The sequence below is a fragment of the Saccopteryx leptura genome, chromosome 3, assembly GCF_036850995.1.
Source record: "Saccopteryx leptura isolate mSacLep1 chromosome 3, mSacLep1_pri_phased_curated, whole genome shotgun sequence".
In the NCBI taxonomy this organism is placed as follows: Eukaryota; Metazoa; Chordata; class Mammalia; order Chiroptera; family Emballonuridae; genus Saccopteryx; species Saccopteryx leptura.
The window spans coordinates 141812009-141829087 of record NC_089505.1 but is presented as its reverse complement, the minus strand read 5'-3'; the positions used below and the strand labels follow the sequence as shown (position 1 = coordinate 141829087).

General features: G+C 41.6%; 1 protein-coding gene across 3 annotated transcripts in view; it reads left to right on the top strand.

Annotated features, from left to right (window-relative positions):
• GNG12 (G protein subunit gamma 12) overlaps positions 1–9321 on the top strand; it is a 137307-nt gene extending 127986 nt beyond the window's left edge. For all 3 annotated transcript variants that reach the window (XM_066376545.1, XM_066376544.1, XM_066376546.1), the window contains exons 3-4: positions 3288–3403; positions 5205–9321. In XM_066376545.1, the coding sequence (XP_066232642.1) occupies positions 3311–3403; positions 5205–5330 (219 nt within the window). In that variant the 5' untranslated portion in view covers positions 3288–3310 and the 3' untranslated portion in view covers positions 5331–9321. The remainder of the gene's footprint in view (positions 1–3287; positions 3404–5204) is intronic.
• The last annotated feature ends 7758 nt before the right edge of the window (positions 9322–17079 follow it).

Here is a 17079-nt window from a genome sequence, read left to right as displayed (position 1 = left end):
AGCTATTTTTGGAGTAAGATTAAACACGCTTTTCATCCACCTACAGCCAGACAGCCTTGCCATTAAGGTTAACACCAAAGAAAAACCTCTGAAGGTGCAGAGATGTTCAGAGATGTCTGTTGCCCAGCCTCGCACTCTGATTCTGCCCCAGCCCAGCTGTTGAATGCTAAGCAGCAGCTGCAAGTGGGGAGGTAATCCTCAGCTAGACCCCGGCCCCTGTGCACATCTCCCACTCCTCAGAAACCAAACAGTAGTGGCCCTCCTTGCATAGACATGAGGCAACTCAACTTAAGTTTGAAACAAGACAATTTTGCTCTGATTTCTCCACAGGAAGGATGTTATAAGGTTATAGTCTTTGAAAAGATAAATTATGTTTGAATTGGGAGCCCAAGAGAGGTGGGCAGGGCAGAGGGGATGGCATGCTACCTGAGGCCAAGGAGAATGGTTTTGGTGGCCAGGAAGGCAGTGAGGGGGCAGAACGCAGCTATCGGAAGAGGGGAAAGCTGCAAGAAGTGGGAGCATGCACTGGGGCTCGCTAGCTGTTTTCATTTATGACTATAATACAGACAGGAGCCTGGCCTGGGGTGGTGCAGTGGATAAAGTGTTGACCTGGAACTTTTAGGTCGCCGGTTCAAAACCCTGGACTTGCCTGGTCAAGGCACATATAGGAGTTGATGCTTCCTGTTCCTCCCCCCCGCCCTCTCCTTCTCTCTCTCCTCTCTATAATACAGACAGGAAGTAAGGAAGTCCTCCATGCAATAGATGCAAAATTTCTGGTCAGTTTTTGAAGGACCTACCCAAGCATTTTATAGTGAGATCCACAGACTGTTTGCTTATAGCCATGCAGGTGGGAGCAGTGACTGATCCAGTCCTGATAGGTGTGCACTGTTCTGCAGTTACAGGAAAACTTGCCCAGGCCTCAGAAACTTAATGTTCTGGAGGTTAAGAAGAGGAAAACGTGTGGCATTATTCTCATGTAAAGGGAGTGTTTAGAAAGTCCTTAGGGTGCAGCCTGGAAACCACAGGCCACTGAGAAAGGGGGTCATATTCGCTTTCTGGAGGCTGGGGGGCCAGTCCTCAGAACCAGGGCCAGCTGGCAGGGGAGCCCAGCCTAATGTGCTACAGGGAACAAAATGTGGAACCAGCGTGCTGTGAATCAGGGCACTTCATACTGTTCACCGTGAGGTTGCCTACTGCCTGCGTCCCATTTCAAAGGCTCTGTTAATAAGCTCTGGCCTGGGAGCATAGGAACGGGCTGGGCCAGGCCACTGGGCGTGAGCGAAGCAGGGAGGAGAGCCTGGGCCTCTGCTCGGGCGGGGCAGGATGACAGGAATCTGAGGAAAAGGCAGCTGGACAGGGAGTGTATTGAAACGAGGTCACCTTAGGTCTGGGCCACCCTGCCCTGCCCCAGGATTCCTCCCAGTTTACCACACTGCGAGCACTTCCTTTTTTTTAGGGGAATCCTCTGTTGATTGTCATGAGCCATTCCATTCCACTCTGACTCTAGAGTGTAGCAGAATTGCCTAGGGTTGCTCAAAAACATGCTGATGCCCATAGCCCACCCAGACCCCCCTCGGTCCAAACCTTGGAGGCTCTTTGACCAGGGAAGTCAGACAGGTACACAGGGAATTTCGATTTGCTATGCTGGGTGTGATCCCCGAGGATAAATATAATAGCAGCTGCTATTTATAGAGTTCCTTGGTCCTGTGCTAAACACTATGTGTGCATCAGCAAATTAAATCCTCAAAAACAACAGTATCCTTATATTACAAACGAGAAAACTTGGGCTCCTGGAGGTTAAGTGACTGTGTCGGTAACTAGTTTTGTACAGCTAAGTATGTGGCAGAGGCAGGGTCCAAGCCCAGGAATGGGAAGCTTGCTGATTAGGCTGGATTTTCAAAGTTCTGCACACAGTTAAAAACATAGTTTTATTTGTGCATTTGACCCAAAGCTGCCTCTAGCCTCAGAGGCTACAAGCCCTACTCGAGTCCTTGAATTCAGCCATTTGGAGCATTCTAAGTGTAGGAACTTGGGTGAACACTGTGGAGCCTGTGCTTTGCCTGTGTTTGTGCAGCTTTGTCTGGTCTAAGCTTTTGTGGCAGATATGCTTTGTGCTGCTGCGGCCCCTCCACAAAGTTGAGACAGCCTGGGTTTGGTGCCATAGTGCCCTAACACTGTGCTGAGTCCTTGCATAGTGCCAAGGAGGTACACCTACAGTCTACCTGCTCCTATGAGTCATAAAACTGCCACACTGCTGCCAGGCCCAGCAACTCTGCATTTTCCTCCACTGGCCACGATGCTGAGAGAGATCTTAGCCATATATGGCAGTGCGGCTGCAGACGGCACTCCTTCGCAGCCTGCCTTCCCCTTAGAACGTGCTGTTGGACAGCCAGACGGGGCGAAGCTCAAGGTCCAGGTTTCCTTTGATTTTCACTAGGTGGCTGGGGAAGGAGAGGAAGAGGGCAGCCTAGAATTCAGGGGCTCCCACCAGAGAGGAGAGGCAACCCAGGAACATGTAGTAGGTACAGAATTAGCAAGTGCCCTGGCTACCAAGATGAGGCCAGAGAGTTTGAAGAAGAGAATGATTAAGTTTCATTAAATATGGCAGGCTTCAAGGCTGTTCAGTATATCCCATTTGACATTGGCTGTGGCTCTGTCATTGACAATCTTCCAGTTGATAGGTTCTCACTTTTTCTTGAATAATAACTTCGTTATCTGCCTAACATTTTCCCAACTATTGCAAATCCTGATAGCACCTAAAAGTGCACCCTTTGTGCAGAGTTCTCTAGAGGCACTGTCTTTTGCCATTTTCTGTTGCCAGAACTTGCATCAGTGTCATAGTTGAGTCAGAGAGCCAAAATGAAATAAAACTACACCTTCTGTTGAAATATACGCAGTAGTCAATATTAAACTGCACACGTAACGTGGCCTCTCATGCTCCTGTTTGCTGGAGGCCCCCTAACTACTACAAACGCTTTTGATACTTGTTGCCCTTTAGAAGATCCTAGAACAGGCTACTTTATGCTGTATGTGAGGTGCACAGATTAAACTACTAACTAGTACCGGGTTTCTGCAGACCAAGGATTTCTGAAAGTGCTCAAATGGGTTACAAGCTTAGATGCTTCAGCCACCACTGATTGCCAAGGGCTAGTTTAGAACTACCTCACAGAAGTTGTTGAACTGGAAAATGCATCCTTTCTCCCTAAAGTAACGCAAAGCATTATAAATGTTTATAATATGATTATAAGGATGACTGTTGTTAACCTTTTGAAAAAAATTCTCTTCAGATTTCAGGTAAAATTGACTGAAGATGTCAAGCAAAACAGCAAGCACCAATAACATTACCCAGGCAAGGAGGACTGTGCAGCAGTTAAGACTAGAAGCCTCCATTGAAAGAATAAAGGTAAGATGCTCTCATCGGACTAGATCAGCGGTTCTCAACCGATGGCTTTAGGCGACCCCTGTGTTTTGGTCCTTCGACCCCCGCCGGGGTCACGACCCACAGGTTGAGAACCGCTGGACTAGATGTGTTTGCTGATCAGTTCCCCTCACCCTCCAAAGGCAAGGCCACAATTCAGACACAGCCACAGCTATTTCATGCAGCTTGGTGCCAGGATTATCCTAGCGTAAACTGGGAGTCTTTAAATATTCATTCTCATTTCTACCTAGCACAGGCCTCATTTCAAAAGCACAGGGAGCCAATGTGTCTGAGTTAGCCTCTCTGTTTGGACCAGACACCTAAAACTGGTGACAAGATTTTCTGAGAATCTGCTTCCCTGAATGAACACGGCCAAGTCCCGTGATCACTGTGTTTTACATTGGGACAGGGACTCCTTGTCATCCCTCTGGAATTTATTAAGTGTTCTGGATTTATCAGTGCAGCTGAGGTTGCATGCCATACCAAGTCAACAGTCAGGGGTCTCCTTGTTAGGAGACAGCAGCTTTCTGAATGTGTTTGGACTTTAGTGACCACATTCTGTACCCAGGCTGAATAATACCTTAGTTGAGATCTGGAAGAAACCAGGAGGTATTTGTTAGTTACCTGACTTTGGAGTCTTTTCCCCCAAAATCCCAAGAAAGGACTAAGCAGCGAGTGCCCTGGAATGTTATGAGTAATGCTGTTTCCTAGAAACTGAAGCAATCACCTGATAAATTCCTCTGAGTCTGGAGATAGTCACCTGTCTTCAAAACATGAGGCAGGCTGTGCTGTACTTGACAGGGGTCAGCTGAGGACACTGACCCGAGCACTCCAAGGGATCTCCCACCCAGACTTCTGCACAGGGCATGGCATTTTCCATTTTTAACTCACGCCAGAGGAAGGCACTGCATCTGCTAGTTTTGTCTCTTTATTTCCCCAAGCCAAATCAGTAAATCTGGAAACTAATAAAATTTGTCACTAGTCTTTCAGAATTTTGGCTTCAAGTCTATAATCCAGTTCTTTAACTCTGCACTGCATCCTAATTGATGTTTTTTTTTTATAAGAGCTAAGATACAACGGTTCCTTGATTCACATATTCTTTTCCTTACCTCCCTCCAGTTTATCTCGAGATTTGAAATTTCTCAAAATAAAGTTACAACAGCAAGCAGACATAAACTCTTTACCAAGATTCACCAAGGATTGTTAGCATTTTGCCCCATCTCTCTCTTTTTCTGTCTCTGCACACACATACTCACAACATTCATATAATTGTTTGCTTTGAACCACTTAAAAGATATTGGCAGACCTCGTGACTTTTTAACCCCTAAATACTTCACCATCTATCTCTACATAACCACAGTCCAAATATACCACTCAGGATCAGCTAAGAATATTATCTAACACACAGTTCATTCATGAAGAATCCAGGCCACTCTTTGCAGAATGACCCTCACTTGAGGTGGAATTACTTGCTGACGATTAGATTCCAGTTAAATGTTTTGGCGGGAACACTAGCCAGCTGGTGGTGTGTCCTCAGAGTTCACAGTAGGAAATATGATTGGCAGTTTAATCCCTTGAATAAGGGAGGACTTACTTGCCAAAGTTCGCCATGTAATTTTCCCTTTTTAACGAGTAATCTGGGACTGATACTGTGAGACCCTGGTTACCCTGTTCCCCAGCAATCTTCCACCCAACAGGTGAGTATTCAAACAAAAAAAAAGTTGTAATGTTTGTGAATGAAGTATCCTCTTTTGTATTTGTCTCTTTTGGTTTATTTACATGTCAGGTTTCAAAGGCGTCAGCAGATCTCATGTCCTACTGTGAGGAGCATGCCAGGAGTGACCCTTTGCTGGTAGGAATACCAACCTCGGAAAACCCTTTCAAGGATAAAAAAACTTGCATCATCTTATAAAAGAAGAGTGAAACAGTTCCTCACCTCTTCTCAACAAATCAAACAATGAGCAGCTCCTTGAAGAGAATTATTACCTTCAGCTTATTTGGTAACCACTGCTAATAACTAAAATGCTCTTAACATGGAATAATAGACTCTGAAGTCTTTATTTTCCAAGTTGTCATTTTTCTGAAATACCCTTTTCTGATTTAATACAAAATAACAATCTTGTTTTCCATTTGGTAACTATGGTGTAATACTGGGTTACTGTTAATGAAAGTCAGTCTGGACCTTTTAAAAAACACAATTATATACTTTCAAACTTATGAATGATCCAGTTATGCCAAGACCTAAATTACCTAAACCCTTGTCTAGATTAAAATGCCAACAGTAACTTAAGTCCTTAAATCTTTATATCATAATGTGTTCCTAATAGGGTTGTGCCAACCTGTACAGTGTACATGGGTGAGGAGTGTTTTGTGTGTGTGTATATATATATATATATATGTCTTTGTATATACACATATTGAAGCTTATTTGCTTATTAAAATTTGTCTTTCCACACCATCAGTTCCTCAGCTCCAGAAGTTATACCTTTATCTTAGCTACGTGTAGGTAGAATAAGAAATTATTTTCATGTAGTTATTGTACAAAAAGTAAAGAACATCCTAAAGGTTGTATTCATTGTGATCGAGTAATAAAGTCATCTCTTGCTGACCCTCTTCGGCTACAATAAACTGTGCCAATTAAATATTTTAAAATTGAACTAAAAACCCTTATATAATGTGAGGTATTCATTCAAAAGAGGCCTTTTCAGACTTCAGAGATCCTGAGTCTAGAAAAGGGGAGGAGGCCCTTGGGGAGCACCACAGGCAGCTGTACCCCCCAGGGCTCACGTTCTCTGGGCCTCTGGACGAGGGGGAGACACCTCGGAAACTTGCACCCCGCAATGGGAGTGAGGCAGAGTATGCAGGGCTCACGTTCTCTGGGCCTCTGGACGAGGGGAAGACACCTCGGAAACTTGCACCCCACAATGGGAGTGAGGCAGAGCGTGCAGGAGCCTGGCAGGAGAGGAGCGGGACGGGGGAAGCAGCTACTACTGCTCATGACCAGACTTTAGAATCTAGCTCCTCTTTTTCTCTCTGCCTCCCTTCATCTTTCCTCTCCTACTAGAACATCTATTTGTCGAGGTGATATCTACCTCCCCAGCCCAAGTGTGTGGAACACGGTGGGAACAAAATGTACAAAAAACATTAAAGTATCAAGACTCAAGCTCTTTTCAAACATCTGCAGTGTCAGGGTCATTCCTACCTTGTCCACAAACCATCCGAGAGAGGCGTGGATTCAGTAGCACACAGCTTGGGCCCAGGGGTTCTAGTACCTAGGCATTGGGCTCCTTGGTTTTCCTCTGAGAATAATGTAGCCCTCAAATCCTTGGAATTTCCCGTGGGGATCCCGAAAGAAGGAATCTCCTATGACCAGAGAGCATGTTAACTTTATCAAAGGGGGAGAGAGGTGTTTTTTTGTTGTTGAAATACTCACTTAAGGTCCCCAACCATACACTTGGCCTTTGATATTTTAGCTCACCTCCAGTTCATTAAAAATAACTAATGAAAGATTAAAAGCATAGTCTCAAAAAGGATTTAACCCCATGAAGGCATTATTTACAACGGGTTTTCCCTAATTCTGGACAATCCTGTCCTATAGTGCAAGCCCCTTTTAAAGTCTAATGTCTGGGCTTTGAGTGTTATGTTAATTGTGGATGAACAAATACAGGATGATTTTTAAAATGTGCAAATATATTCAGTATTTCTCCACATCACCTATCTATTCAGCACTGTGAACTGCCCTCACTTTGCCAAGACCCTGTGAATCACGCCACTGCCCTAAACTTCTTGTCATCTATTGCTTGGTTCTCAATGTGCCCAATTCTCAAGTAAAGTATAGGCACCTGGTTAGGAGGGAGAGAGGTTTTACCTTTCAAAAGGTGAAATTTGGAATGTAAAAACTAAAAAAATTTACATTTAATGCTTCGCTTAAGAGGACATCCTTGTTTTTAGTAAGTATATAGTTTCAGAACACTAATCTTATTATTATCATTCTGATTTTTTAATGTTTCTTTAAATATTTATAATACATCTTGAAGTATTTTCATGAAATTATGTTTCTTATACAGTTATGTGCACATTTTTGGTAGCAGGCATAGTTTATTCCTCAGTACTAAAACATGTTCTTTTACCTATCAGAAAACAAATACGTTTTGCTATATATTTGTTATGTTTATAGTGATAAGTAATAGACTTGAGGTCCCAGGAGATTTCATTTTATTTTTGCTGGCCAGATATCATAAAGGCCATGATTATAAACATCATGTCACTTCCTAACCAAGTATAGGGCCTGTTCCAAGAAAAGTGAAATCAAATCCTTTGCTGCTGGACTGAAGGGGGGAACTTGTAGCTAAATGTTGATTTATTGATAGCTAGATGTCTATGTGAGAAAATATAATATATATAAACATATATATGATATGCAGAAGTCACTTTTATTTATCAGGCCTTGTTCTACTTATGAAGCCACAGTGCACTGTTCTGCAGCAGCTGGTTTACGATAGTGATGAACAGATGCCCAGGGTGTGTCATTTTTTCCATCTACCACAATAGTGACACCGTCACATACACACATGCAACTTCTTGGCTTCATATTTATGAAACCATTTCAGTATCTTCACTAGACTTAGTCTTTGATGCTGCTTCTGTTAACAGTGATGTCTTTTTTATTTTTCATTCTTATATCTTTATTAGTTCATCATAAATAACTCTGTCCAGTTGAGGCCTCAGGATCATGGCAAGGTATGCTAGACAAAATTTCATGACTCCAAAGAATTTTACAGAAACACATTTTTTTTCTAGAGAGAAAATGCTTTATATACCAGGTGGTTCCCAAGTTACAGGTTGTAACTATTTCTAAAAGGAATCAGGTTCTTACATTTTCTTACCTTATTAGAATAAAAAGTGCCATACTTACCTATTAAAGGAAAGACCTGATTTGCTTTATCTTTTGGGGGGGGGATATTTTTGTACTTTACTAATTTTAAAAGTATCAGGAAAATATTATACCAATGATTTAGTAATCGTGAGGCATAGGTTAGTTTTGGTAATGGAGGACGTGCCAGACTTTCTCTGCAGATGCCTTCTTCTCAACCAATGTACCGCTCAAGTGCTATCGTCTGAATGATTACACCAAATTTTGATGTAAAATCTAAATAGGCCCAAGAAGTGAATTATACTACATGTCAATCCTTTCTCAATAAAATAAATATAATACAGAGTGTGTTATGAATTGTATTGATTTCTTTTATGGTATATTTGTTAATAGGAAAAAGTATATTGAATCAAGTAGAATTTTATGTGTATTAAAATAGAGCGCTTACCTGAAGTTGGGGAGCATTAATCATTTTCTAGCCAGTCGTGTGTCCCTCTGCCGCGTCACTTTGGACAAGGCTCTTTGTCTCCCTGCATTGTGCCATCTGTAAAACAAGGGGCTTGAAGTAGATGGTGGCTGAGATCCCTTCCTCCCCTCAGATGTCTTGGTCCAGTGACCTTCCCTTCCCCTCTACGTGTCTGCCAACGTGTTGGTGCTATAAGCTGCTTTAAATATAAAATTAGTTTGTCTATGGTGTATGCTCGTGTAATAGCTTATGAAAGGCCTTTTTGTCATACAGCTTTTTTTTTCTAGTTTTATGGACTTGATTACTGTAATAAAGTCTTGTTTTTAGCCATGTAACTATAAACATATATTCTCTTGATGTCTCAGTAAACTTGATATATAGTTGACGGGATTTTGTTATTTTGTAACATTCTTTGGCTACTCATCTGTCCAGCATCTTATTAACCTAAACACTGTGATCATTGTTTGGAAATCTGTCTTATGGAAAGAATAAAAGCATTTATTTCACAGCTAACATGTTCACAGATTTGAAAGAAATTTCATTAAAGCACCATTGCTCTCTTTACTGGGTCAGTGCTTCATTATGTTATGCTACCCGTGTTTGGCTCAACAAATTAAAAGAAAGCCAGTTCTCTTCCCTTTTTCCATCATTTACTCAGTTAACATTTTCTGAGCACTTGCTGAGAGCCAGGTGTTGAACTCAGGCTCTGATGACACTCAAATGAGTAAGACACACACCAGCTCATGAGATGCTTACAGTCTAGAGTGAGAAGAGGAGGAATAATGGATATATAAACCATTAATGGTGGCACCATGTGAGAAGTGCCATAATTCAGGTGAGTGTGCAGAGCTGTAAGAGCCCAGAGGAAAGAGGGCCCCACGGCAGTGTCTGAGAGAAGGCTTCCCAAAGAGGTGATGTTTGAGCTGGGTTTTCAGAAAAGAAGCCCTTTAAGCACTGGAATGATGTCTTAGGAGAAAATGACAAGAGGAGGAGAAAAGCACGCTCAAAGCTAGTGTCCAGAGCATCTCTGATATTGTTTATCCCACAAGAAACAAGAAGTCAGTGGAGGTTGTTAAGGAGTGACATAAAGATTCCCAATGTGTGGAGGTCTGTTTCCCATCCTGAGACCCAGCAGTGACCATGGAAACAGGTAACAGATGGAAAGGTCATTAGACTCCCAATGACTCATATTTACCAAGTATTTGCTGAAGATACCCTGCTTCCTCCTCTACCCCCTCCCCCAGGGCTGGGATTCCCACAGAGATGAAGAAAAGACAACTTCATCCAAAAAGGGAAAAACATCCACTGAGCACCTGGTTACAGACGGGGCGCCACAAAGGTGGCCTCTGCTTCTGAGAACCAGTACTCATACACTACAAAGGGCAAATGATAGTCTCTTAATTCTTTCTAGGAAAATAAGTACTGAAGAATTTAGAGACTTTTGTGATGAAAAATAAACAGCTGTCAATGGAAGACAATTGTATTCGGGATGGTGGGTTGGGTAGCATTGAGTTTAAAATAACGTGAGGGGAGGGAGGGTATGTAAGTAATCATGGCAGATGAAATGTTACACTTAATGTTATGAACAAGGAACTCAAACCAGCAGGTAATGGTGGGAGCATATGATCTGCCTTTCAATTCTCCTGGCTATGAGGAGCAACCAGCTTCTCATTGGTAAGAGGGTTAATCACACATATACACATAGATACTTATTATAAGCTGCCTTATTTGAGGCTAGGTAGACAGTTGAGTATTTCTCCCTTCTTCCTTCCCTATTCCCAGGCTTAGAGCTCTGCTAGCCATCTTTGTACAACCTGGTGTGACTATCTCCTTCAGCTGATTTTCAAAGTATGGGCCTCTACTTTTTTTTTTTTTTTTTAACCACTGTCAGCACCAAATAACCTTTGTCTTTAGATGAGCCTTTTTGTTTCTCCAATTACTATCTCCTTATGAGTCACTCAGGTCTATTAAAGGCCAGCCCTGGGCAAACATGTATAGTTGATTTCAGGAATCCTCACCTCAACTATCAATTTTTTAAGAAATTAGTACTTTCTCCACCCTGGAGGAAAATGCAGTCCAAATAAGTTAGTTCATGCTAAAATGCTAATAACATAGTCCTAAGTCTATAGAAAACTACTGGCCCTACAAAATATAGAACTATGGAGAGAGCATTGCTTAGCACAAAGGAGTAGAAGTTAATAAAATTTTAGGTATCACTGAGAACTTGACATATGAAATCTTGCTATACTGCTAAATAATCGACTAAATTATGAAAGCAAGTAACTTAAATGGTTGAGTGAAATAATGATAAGTTCTTAAGTTTTGGAGTTAAGAAATTTGCAGCTGAGATTATTTTCAGAGTATGGGCCTACTTCATCCAAACTATATGCAAACTGCTAATTCTGGCCTCTAGATCCAACCCTCCCCCCCCCACCACCACCACCTAACACACATGCTGCTTAGTGATAGAAGTGAGAGCTCCCTCCACTAAAAGACCTTAAATCTGCCCTGACATAGGATGTTCACCATGTTATATCACAGGGACCCTGGATGCATGGGTTGGTATGTTGGGACAGGTCTAAGGCAGTCACTCACTGAACAGACGTGGCAGTGGAGCCTGCTCTGTGCCAGCACTGACATACCTTGTCATTAATGTCCCCTAAGATCAGGGTATGGATAACCTTAAACGTTGCCATGTAAGATTTGGATAGTACACAAATTTTTGAAATTTACTATTTCACTAGTATATTTTTAATGTATTGTTGACCTTGAACAATATGGGTCCACTTATATGCAGATTTCTTTTATTTCAGTAACTACCTGTACTTCCTTCCATCTGCAGTTGGGAGTCACAGATAAAGAGAGCTGACCATATGCATTGATCTACTCCATTTTATACAGGGAACTTGAGCATCCACAGCTCTGTAGGAGGTCCTGGAACCAAGCCCCGTGTATACCAAGGTACAACTAATATTCCGGGGTATCAAAAGTTAGACACAGGTTTTCCTCTGCTGGGGTGTCAGTGCCCTTAACCCCCATGTTGTTCAAAGGTCAACTGTATTAGGAAAACGAGAACTAGCACAGGTTGTGAAATAAAGTTTTCTCCAAAATAGATGTGAATTAAAAGCCAATTTATATTTTCAAAAATGTATAACTATAATAGTACAGCTTGTATTTGGATGTGTTAAAAATTATAAAGGAGCCTCACAGTAGTCAGAAAACATCCCTTTGGAGAACTGCACTCCAAGTATCATCAATGTGCAACAGATCATAGCTAATTTTTTTTTATTTTTTTTTTGGTATTTTTCTGAAGTGAGAAGTGGGGAGGCAACAAGACAGACTCCCGCATGTGCCCGACCCGGATCCACCTGGCATGCCCATTAGGGGGCGATGCTCTGCCCATCTGGGGCATTGCTCCCTGGCAGCCGCAGCCATTCTAGCACCTGAGGTGGAGGCCATGGGGCCATCCTCAGCACCTGGGCCAACTTTGCTCCCATGGAACCTTGGCTGCGGGAGGGAAAGAGAGAGACAGGGGGAGGGGGGGAAGGGGGGGATAGCAGATGAGCGCTTCTCCTGTGTTCCCTGGCTGAGAATTGAATCCAGGGCTCCCACACACCGGGCTGACTCTCTGTCACTGAGCCAGCCAGCCAGGGCCATTGCTGCTTTTAACCTTTAAAAGGCCAAGGTATTTTTCTCATTGGCCAAAGCATTAGATGAGTTGGTTCTAAATAGGCCCTTTTAGATCTGACATCAATGAGGTACATTTCAATATGAGCCCTATAACATCTGTCAAAATTTATAGACATTTGGGTGAGGCACTGGGAAAAGGAAGAACCAACATTGATTCTAGGCTGGCACTTTGCATCTGTCCTTCCATTTTAATCCTCACAACAACTCTTAAAGGAAAGTAGATGTTATTTTACTCTATCCTCCAGTTGTGGAACTGAGGCTCAAAGAAGTTTAAAAAGCTGTGCAGAATTATAAAATTAAAAGCACAGCCCTGGCCAGGTAGCTCAGTTGGTTAGAACATTATTCTGACATCCCAAGTTTGCAGGTTTGATTCCCAGTCAGGGCACATACAACCATCCAATGAATGCATAAATAAGTGGAACAAAAAATGATAGTTCTCTTTCTCTCTCCTCCTTTCCATAATTGATAAGTAATTTTTTAAATAAATAAAAAGTACAGATGCTAATTTCATACACCTAAGTCGTTCATAATCTATTAGCAAATGAAGTGTCTTCGTATATGTAGCATGGTTTGACTGGAGGAAGAATAGCTTTGGGAAATTTAAAATTTGTTAAGTAAAATAAGGTTAGCAAATAAGTTCTTCAGTAACCAAGAGTGTAATGGCCTAGGCCTTAACTAAGAATAAAACAATAATAAATTCTAGTCATTTACTATGGCCAGGTATTTTTCTCAGCATTTTGTATCTATTGATTTATTTAATTCTCACAACAACCCCATGAGGTTGCTACTATTATTTGCTCTACTTTACACATAAGGAAACAGAAGTTTGGAGATACTCTTTTAAAATGTTTTGTTTTTGTTTTGGGTTGTTGTTGTTTTTATGAATAGGATGAAGTAAGAGAAAGAAAACACACATGTTGGACTCAGGAAATGTAGGTTCCAGTCTGGCTGCCATTAATTTGCTCTATAACCTTAGGACCTTTATGACTTCTAGTCCTGTTTCCAGAAGAAAAAAAAAAACTTTTTTATAAAAGGATTTAGACTAGGTAATTCACATTTCTTCTAGCTTTAAATTTTATACAAATTTGAGAAAGGAGAGCAGTTCACTTTTGGTTGCTTTTTGTCATCTCCATCCCAAGTCATTCTACATTTTCCTTCTTGAATTGAAAATCAGGAGGCAAAGAACGAAAGTCTAGAGTATGGGGTCAGAGAAGGGTATGTGGGTTTGCTGTGTATAATTATAGGTATTTAAAAGATATTTAAAGATTCACTTCCTGATACTTCAGCTACTGACTCATCAGCAGGACTGGAAAGAATTTTTGAGAAAAAGTGAATTGTAGAAGGGTATTTTGTATATAGGCAATTAATATAATTAAGTGAGCAAAGTTCTTCAACAAGCATCAACAATGCCTTAAAAGACAATCTCATAAAACATAACTACAAAAAAGTAAAAATAGTCCACTCAAACATTAAATATAAATAACAGAGCATTTGCTTTTTAGAAGCAGGACAAAGAGGAATTTATGCATTTGTTGAGTTTCTACTAGGAGTGTAGTAGCTCCTGCCAGCACTATGCTAAGTATGTCCTTGGATGAACCCCGAAAAGGCAAGGATCTTCCGGGATAGTGGGGGTAGAGGTAGGTGTGGGGGTGGGGGTGTGCAGTAAGAAGTAAACAAATAAATCACTATAGAATGTGGTAAATGCTGTTATAAGAAGCTGCTCTGCCTTAATGAGTCAGAAAAGATTTCACAGATGAGCCAATAAATCAGTTGGGCCTTGAAGAATGAGTAGAAGTTTGTTAGCAAGGATAGAGAAAAGATATTCTCAGCAGCAAAAACAGTGGATCCAAATGCTAAGTTCTAAAGATGTCTGCGGTGTCACAGATCTTTGTGGCAGGAGTATAGGAAGGAGAATGTTGATGAGGCTAGAAAGGAAGTTTGGGTCCAGTCAAAGTATAAGAGTTTGTACTGATTATAGATATAAACTAAGGGAAGAAGTGGGTAGAAAATTTAAAGCAAGGTCTTGACATGATAACCTTTGTTTTCATAAAGATAATTAGATTGAACAAGGAGAATAAATTAGCGGAGACATACTGCAGTAGCATTTCTAATCTTTATTGAGGCCCAATGGTATTTCACAGTCCTTTTATTAGTCCTTGTTCAACTCCTCCGTTCCAAACTATCACCCTCCTCAAACCCCCTGTTCATCTCCATCCCACCCAGTGGTGGGATCAAAAAATTTAACAACCGGTTCTCTGCCATAACAATTGTTTTAGATATTAAAAAATGAAAGGTAGTTTATTATTTCATGCATTTAATACTTAAATAAGAACAATAAAGGGGTCACAAAACTAGATTATGTTATGAGTTTTAAAATAGTAATAAAGATATTAAATAATACCTGACAAAAATAATAAAACTGTTATTTAAGATATTTCCATATTGCTTCTTCATATCACATTGTTTTTATTTTTTATTTTATTTTTTTGTATTTTTCTGAAGTTGGAAACGGGGACACAGTCAAACAGACTCCCGCATGCCGCCTACCGGGATCCACCCAGTATGCCCACCAGGGGGCGATGCTCTGCCCATCTGGGGCACCGCTTTGTTGCAACCAGAACCATTCTAGCGCCTGAGGCAGAGGCCATAGAGCCATCCTCAGCGCCCGGGCCAACTTTGCTCCAATGGAGCCTTGGCTGCAGGAGAGGAAGAGAGAGACAGAGAGGAAGGGGGGGGAGGGTGTGGAGAAGCAGATGGGCGCTTCTCCTGTGTGCCCTGGCCAGGAATTGAACCCGGGACTCCCGCATGCCAGGCCGACGCTCTACCACTGAGCCAACCAGCCAGGGCCACCATATTGCTTCTTGATTGGTGTCCTCACTTGCAATTTTTTTCACCTATGGATGGAATAAACATTATTACAGGTGCTTAGAATACGCTGTTGCACAGATGAACGTCAAAAAAATAAAATAAAAAGAGTAAGGAATGGAAATCTGTGATTTCCACATTGGGCGGCTGCCCAGGCGCCCACCTTAGAGAGAACCCTGATTACAAAGTGCCATTTTAACAACTGATTTGCTGAACTCAAAAAATTAGGTATTGAACTGTTGAGAACCGTTTGAATCTCACCACTGATTCCACCATCCAAATAATCCTGCCTTCTCCATCAAAACAATGTTGGGGCCATTTTTTTAGCCTGAATTCTTAAAAGTTCCTACCTTCCCACATCCAAATGTCTTTATCCCACCCATCTAAATATCTTCCATCGGATGTACAGTTGAGAAGCAACTATGGTTCATAGACAAGTCTGCCAGCTATTTCCTCAATCCCTAATCCTCTTCTCTTTTTCTTACCAAAATGTTAAAAAGAGGGGTTTGCCTTCCCTGTCTTCTCTTCCTCACCTCCCATCTTCTCAGTTGAGTGCAATCTGGCTTTTCCTTCCACCTATGAAATGAAACTGATTTTTCCCAATAAAAGAGCCAGTAAAGCCTGACCAGGTGGTGGCGCAGTGGATAGAGCCTCGGACTGGGATGCGGAAGGACCCAGGTTCGAGACCCCGAGGTCGCCAGCTTGAGTGCGGGGGTCATCTGGCTTGAGCAAAAAAAGCTTACCAGCTTGGACCCAAGGTCGCTGGCTCCAGCAAGGGGTTACTCGGTCTGCTGAAGGCCCGCGGTCAAGGCACATATGAGAAAGCAATCAATGAACAACTAAGAAGTTACAACGAAAAACTAATGATTGATGCTTCTCATCTCTCTCCGTTCCTGTCTGTCTGTCCCTGTCTATCTCTGCCTCTGTAAAAAAAAAAAAAAAAAAAAAAAAAAAGAGCCAGTAAACACCTAATTTCCAAATTCAATGGAACCTTTCAGTCTCTCCCTCTGGGTCCCCTCTGACATGTGAGTCATTCTCTTCTGTAGACTCACCATTCTGTACTACCACCTTTTGTGACATCACTCTCATTTTTCTCCTCCTCTGTCTCTTCCTCTTACGTCTGCCTCCTACAATCACAACCTCAGTCTCAAGTTTCTATCCTTAGCCCACTGCTGCTCTTCTCACTCTACCCATTCTTAAAGATCTCACTCATTCTCATAGTTGTTATATGCTCAGAACAAAACAAAATCAAATCAAAACATTCAGCATGTATTTTGTCCAAGCATCAGACTTACCTATCCTACTAGACATTTTAACAGATCGTCACCAAAGCACCTGAAATATAATATCTAAGATTAAACTCACCTTCTCTCCATAGAATGTTACGGGTAGAACTATCATGGTAGCACTATTATTGGGAACACAGATCTGGTGATAAACCTCCATGACAGCAAAGGATTTCCTCATCCACGATGGCTACTATTGGCAAACGAGCAGTCAGTGAATATTTTCTATTGTTTAATGTTGTATCTTTTACATTCATCATAAGATTCATAAATTCTATTGATGCTGCCCAGAGGTTTATTACCAGATCTTCAATTTATGGAACAGATTTGGGGAATTATATGGCCAACTGATGTACCAGATTAAGGTCTTTTTTTGGTGATATTTTGTGGTTTGACTCCAAGAAAGATGTCTTAGGCTGGGGTGAAAAAGACAGAGGAGTGTCTTTCACATTTGCTGCAGAAGTGGTTGCAAAATTTCTCC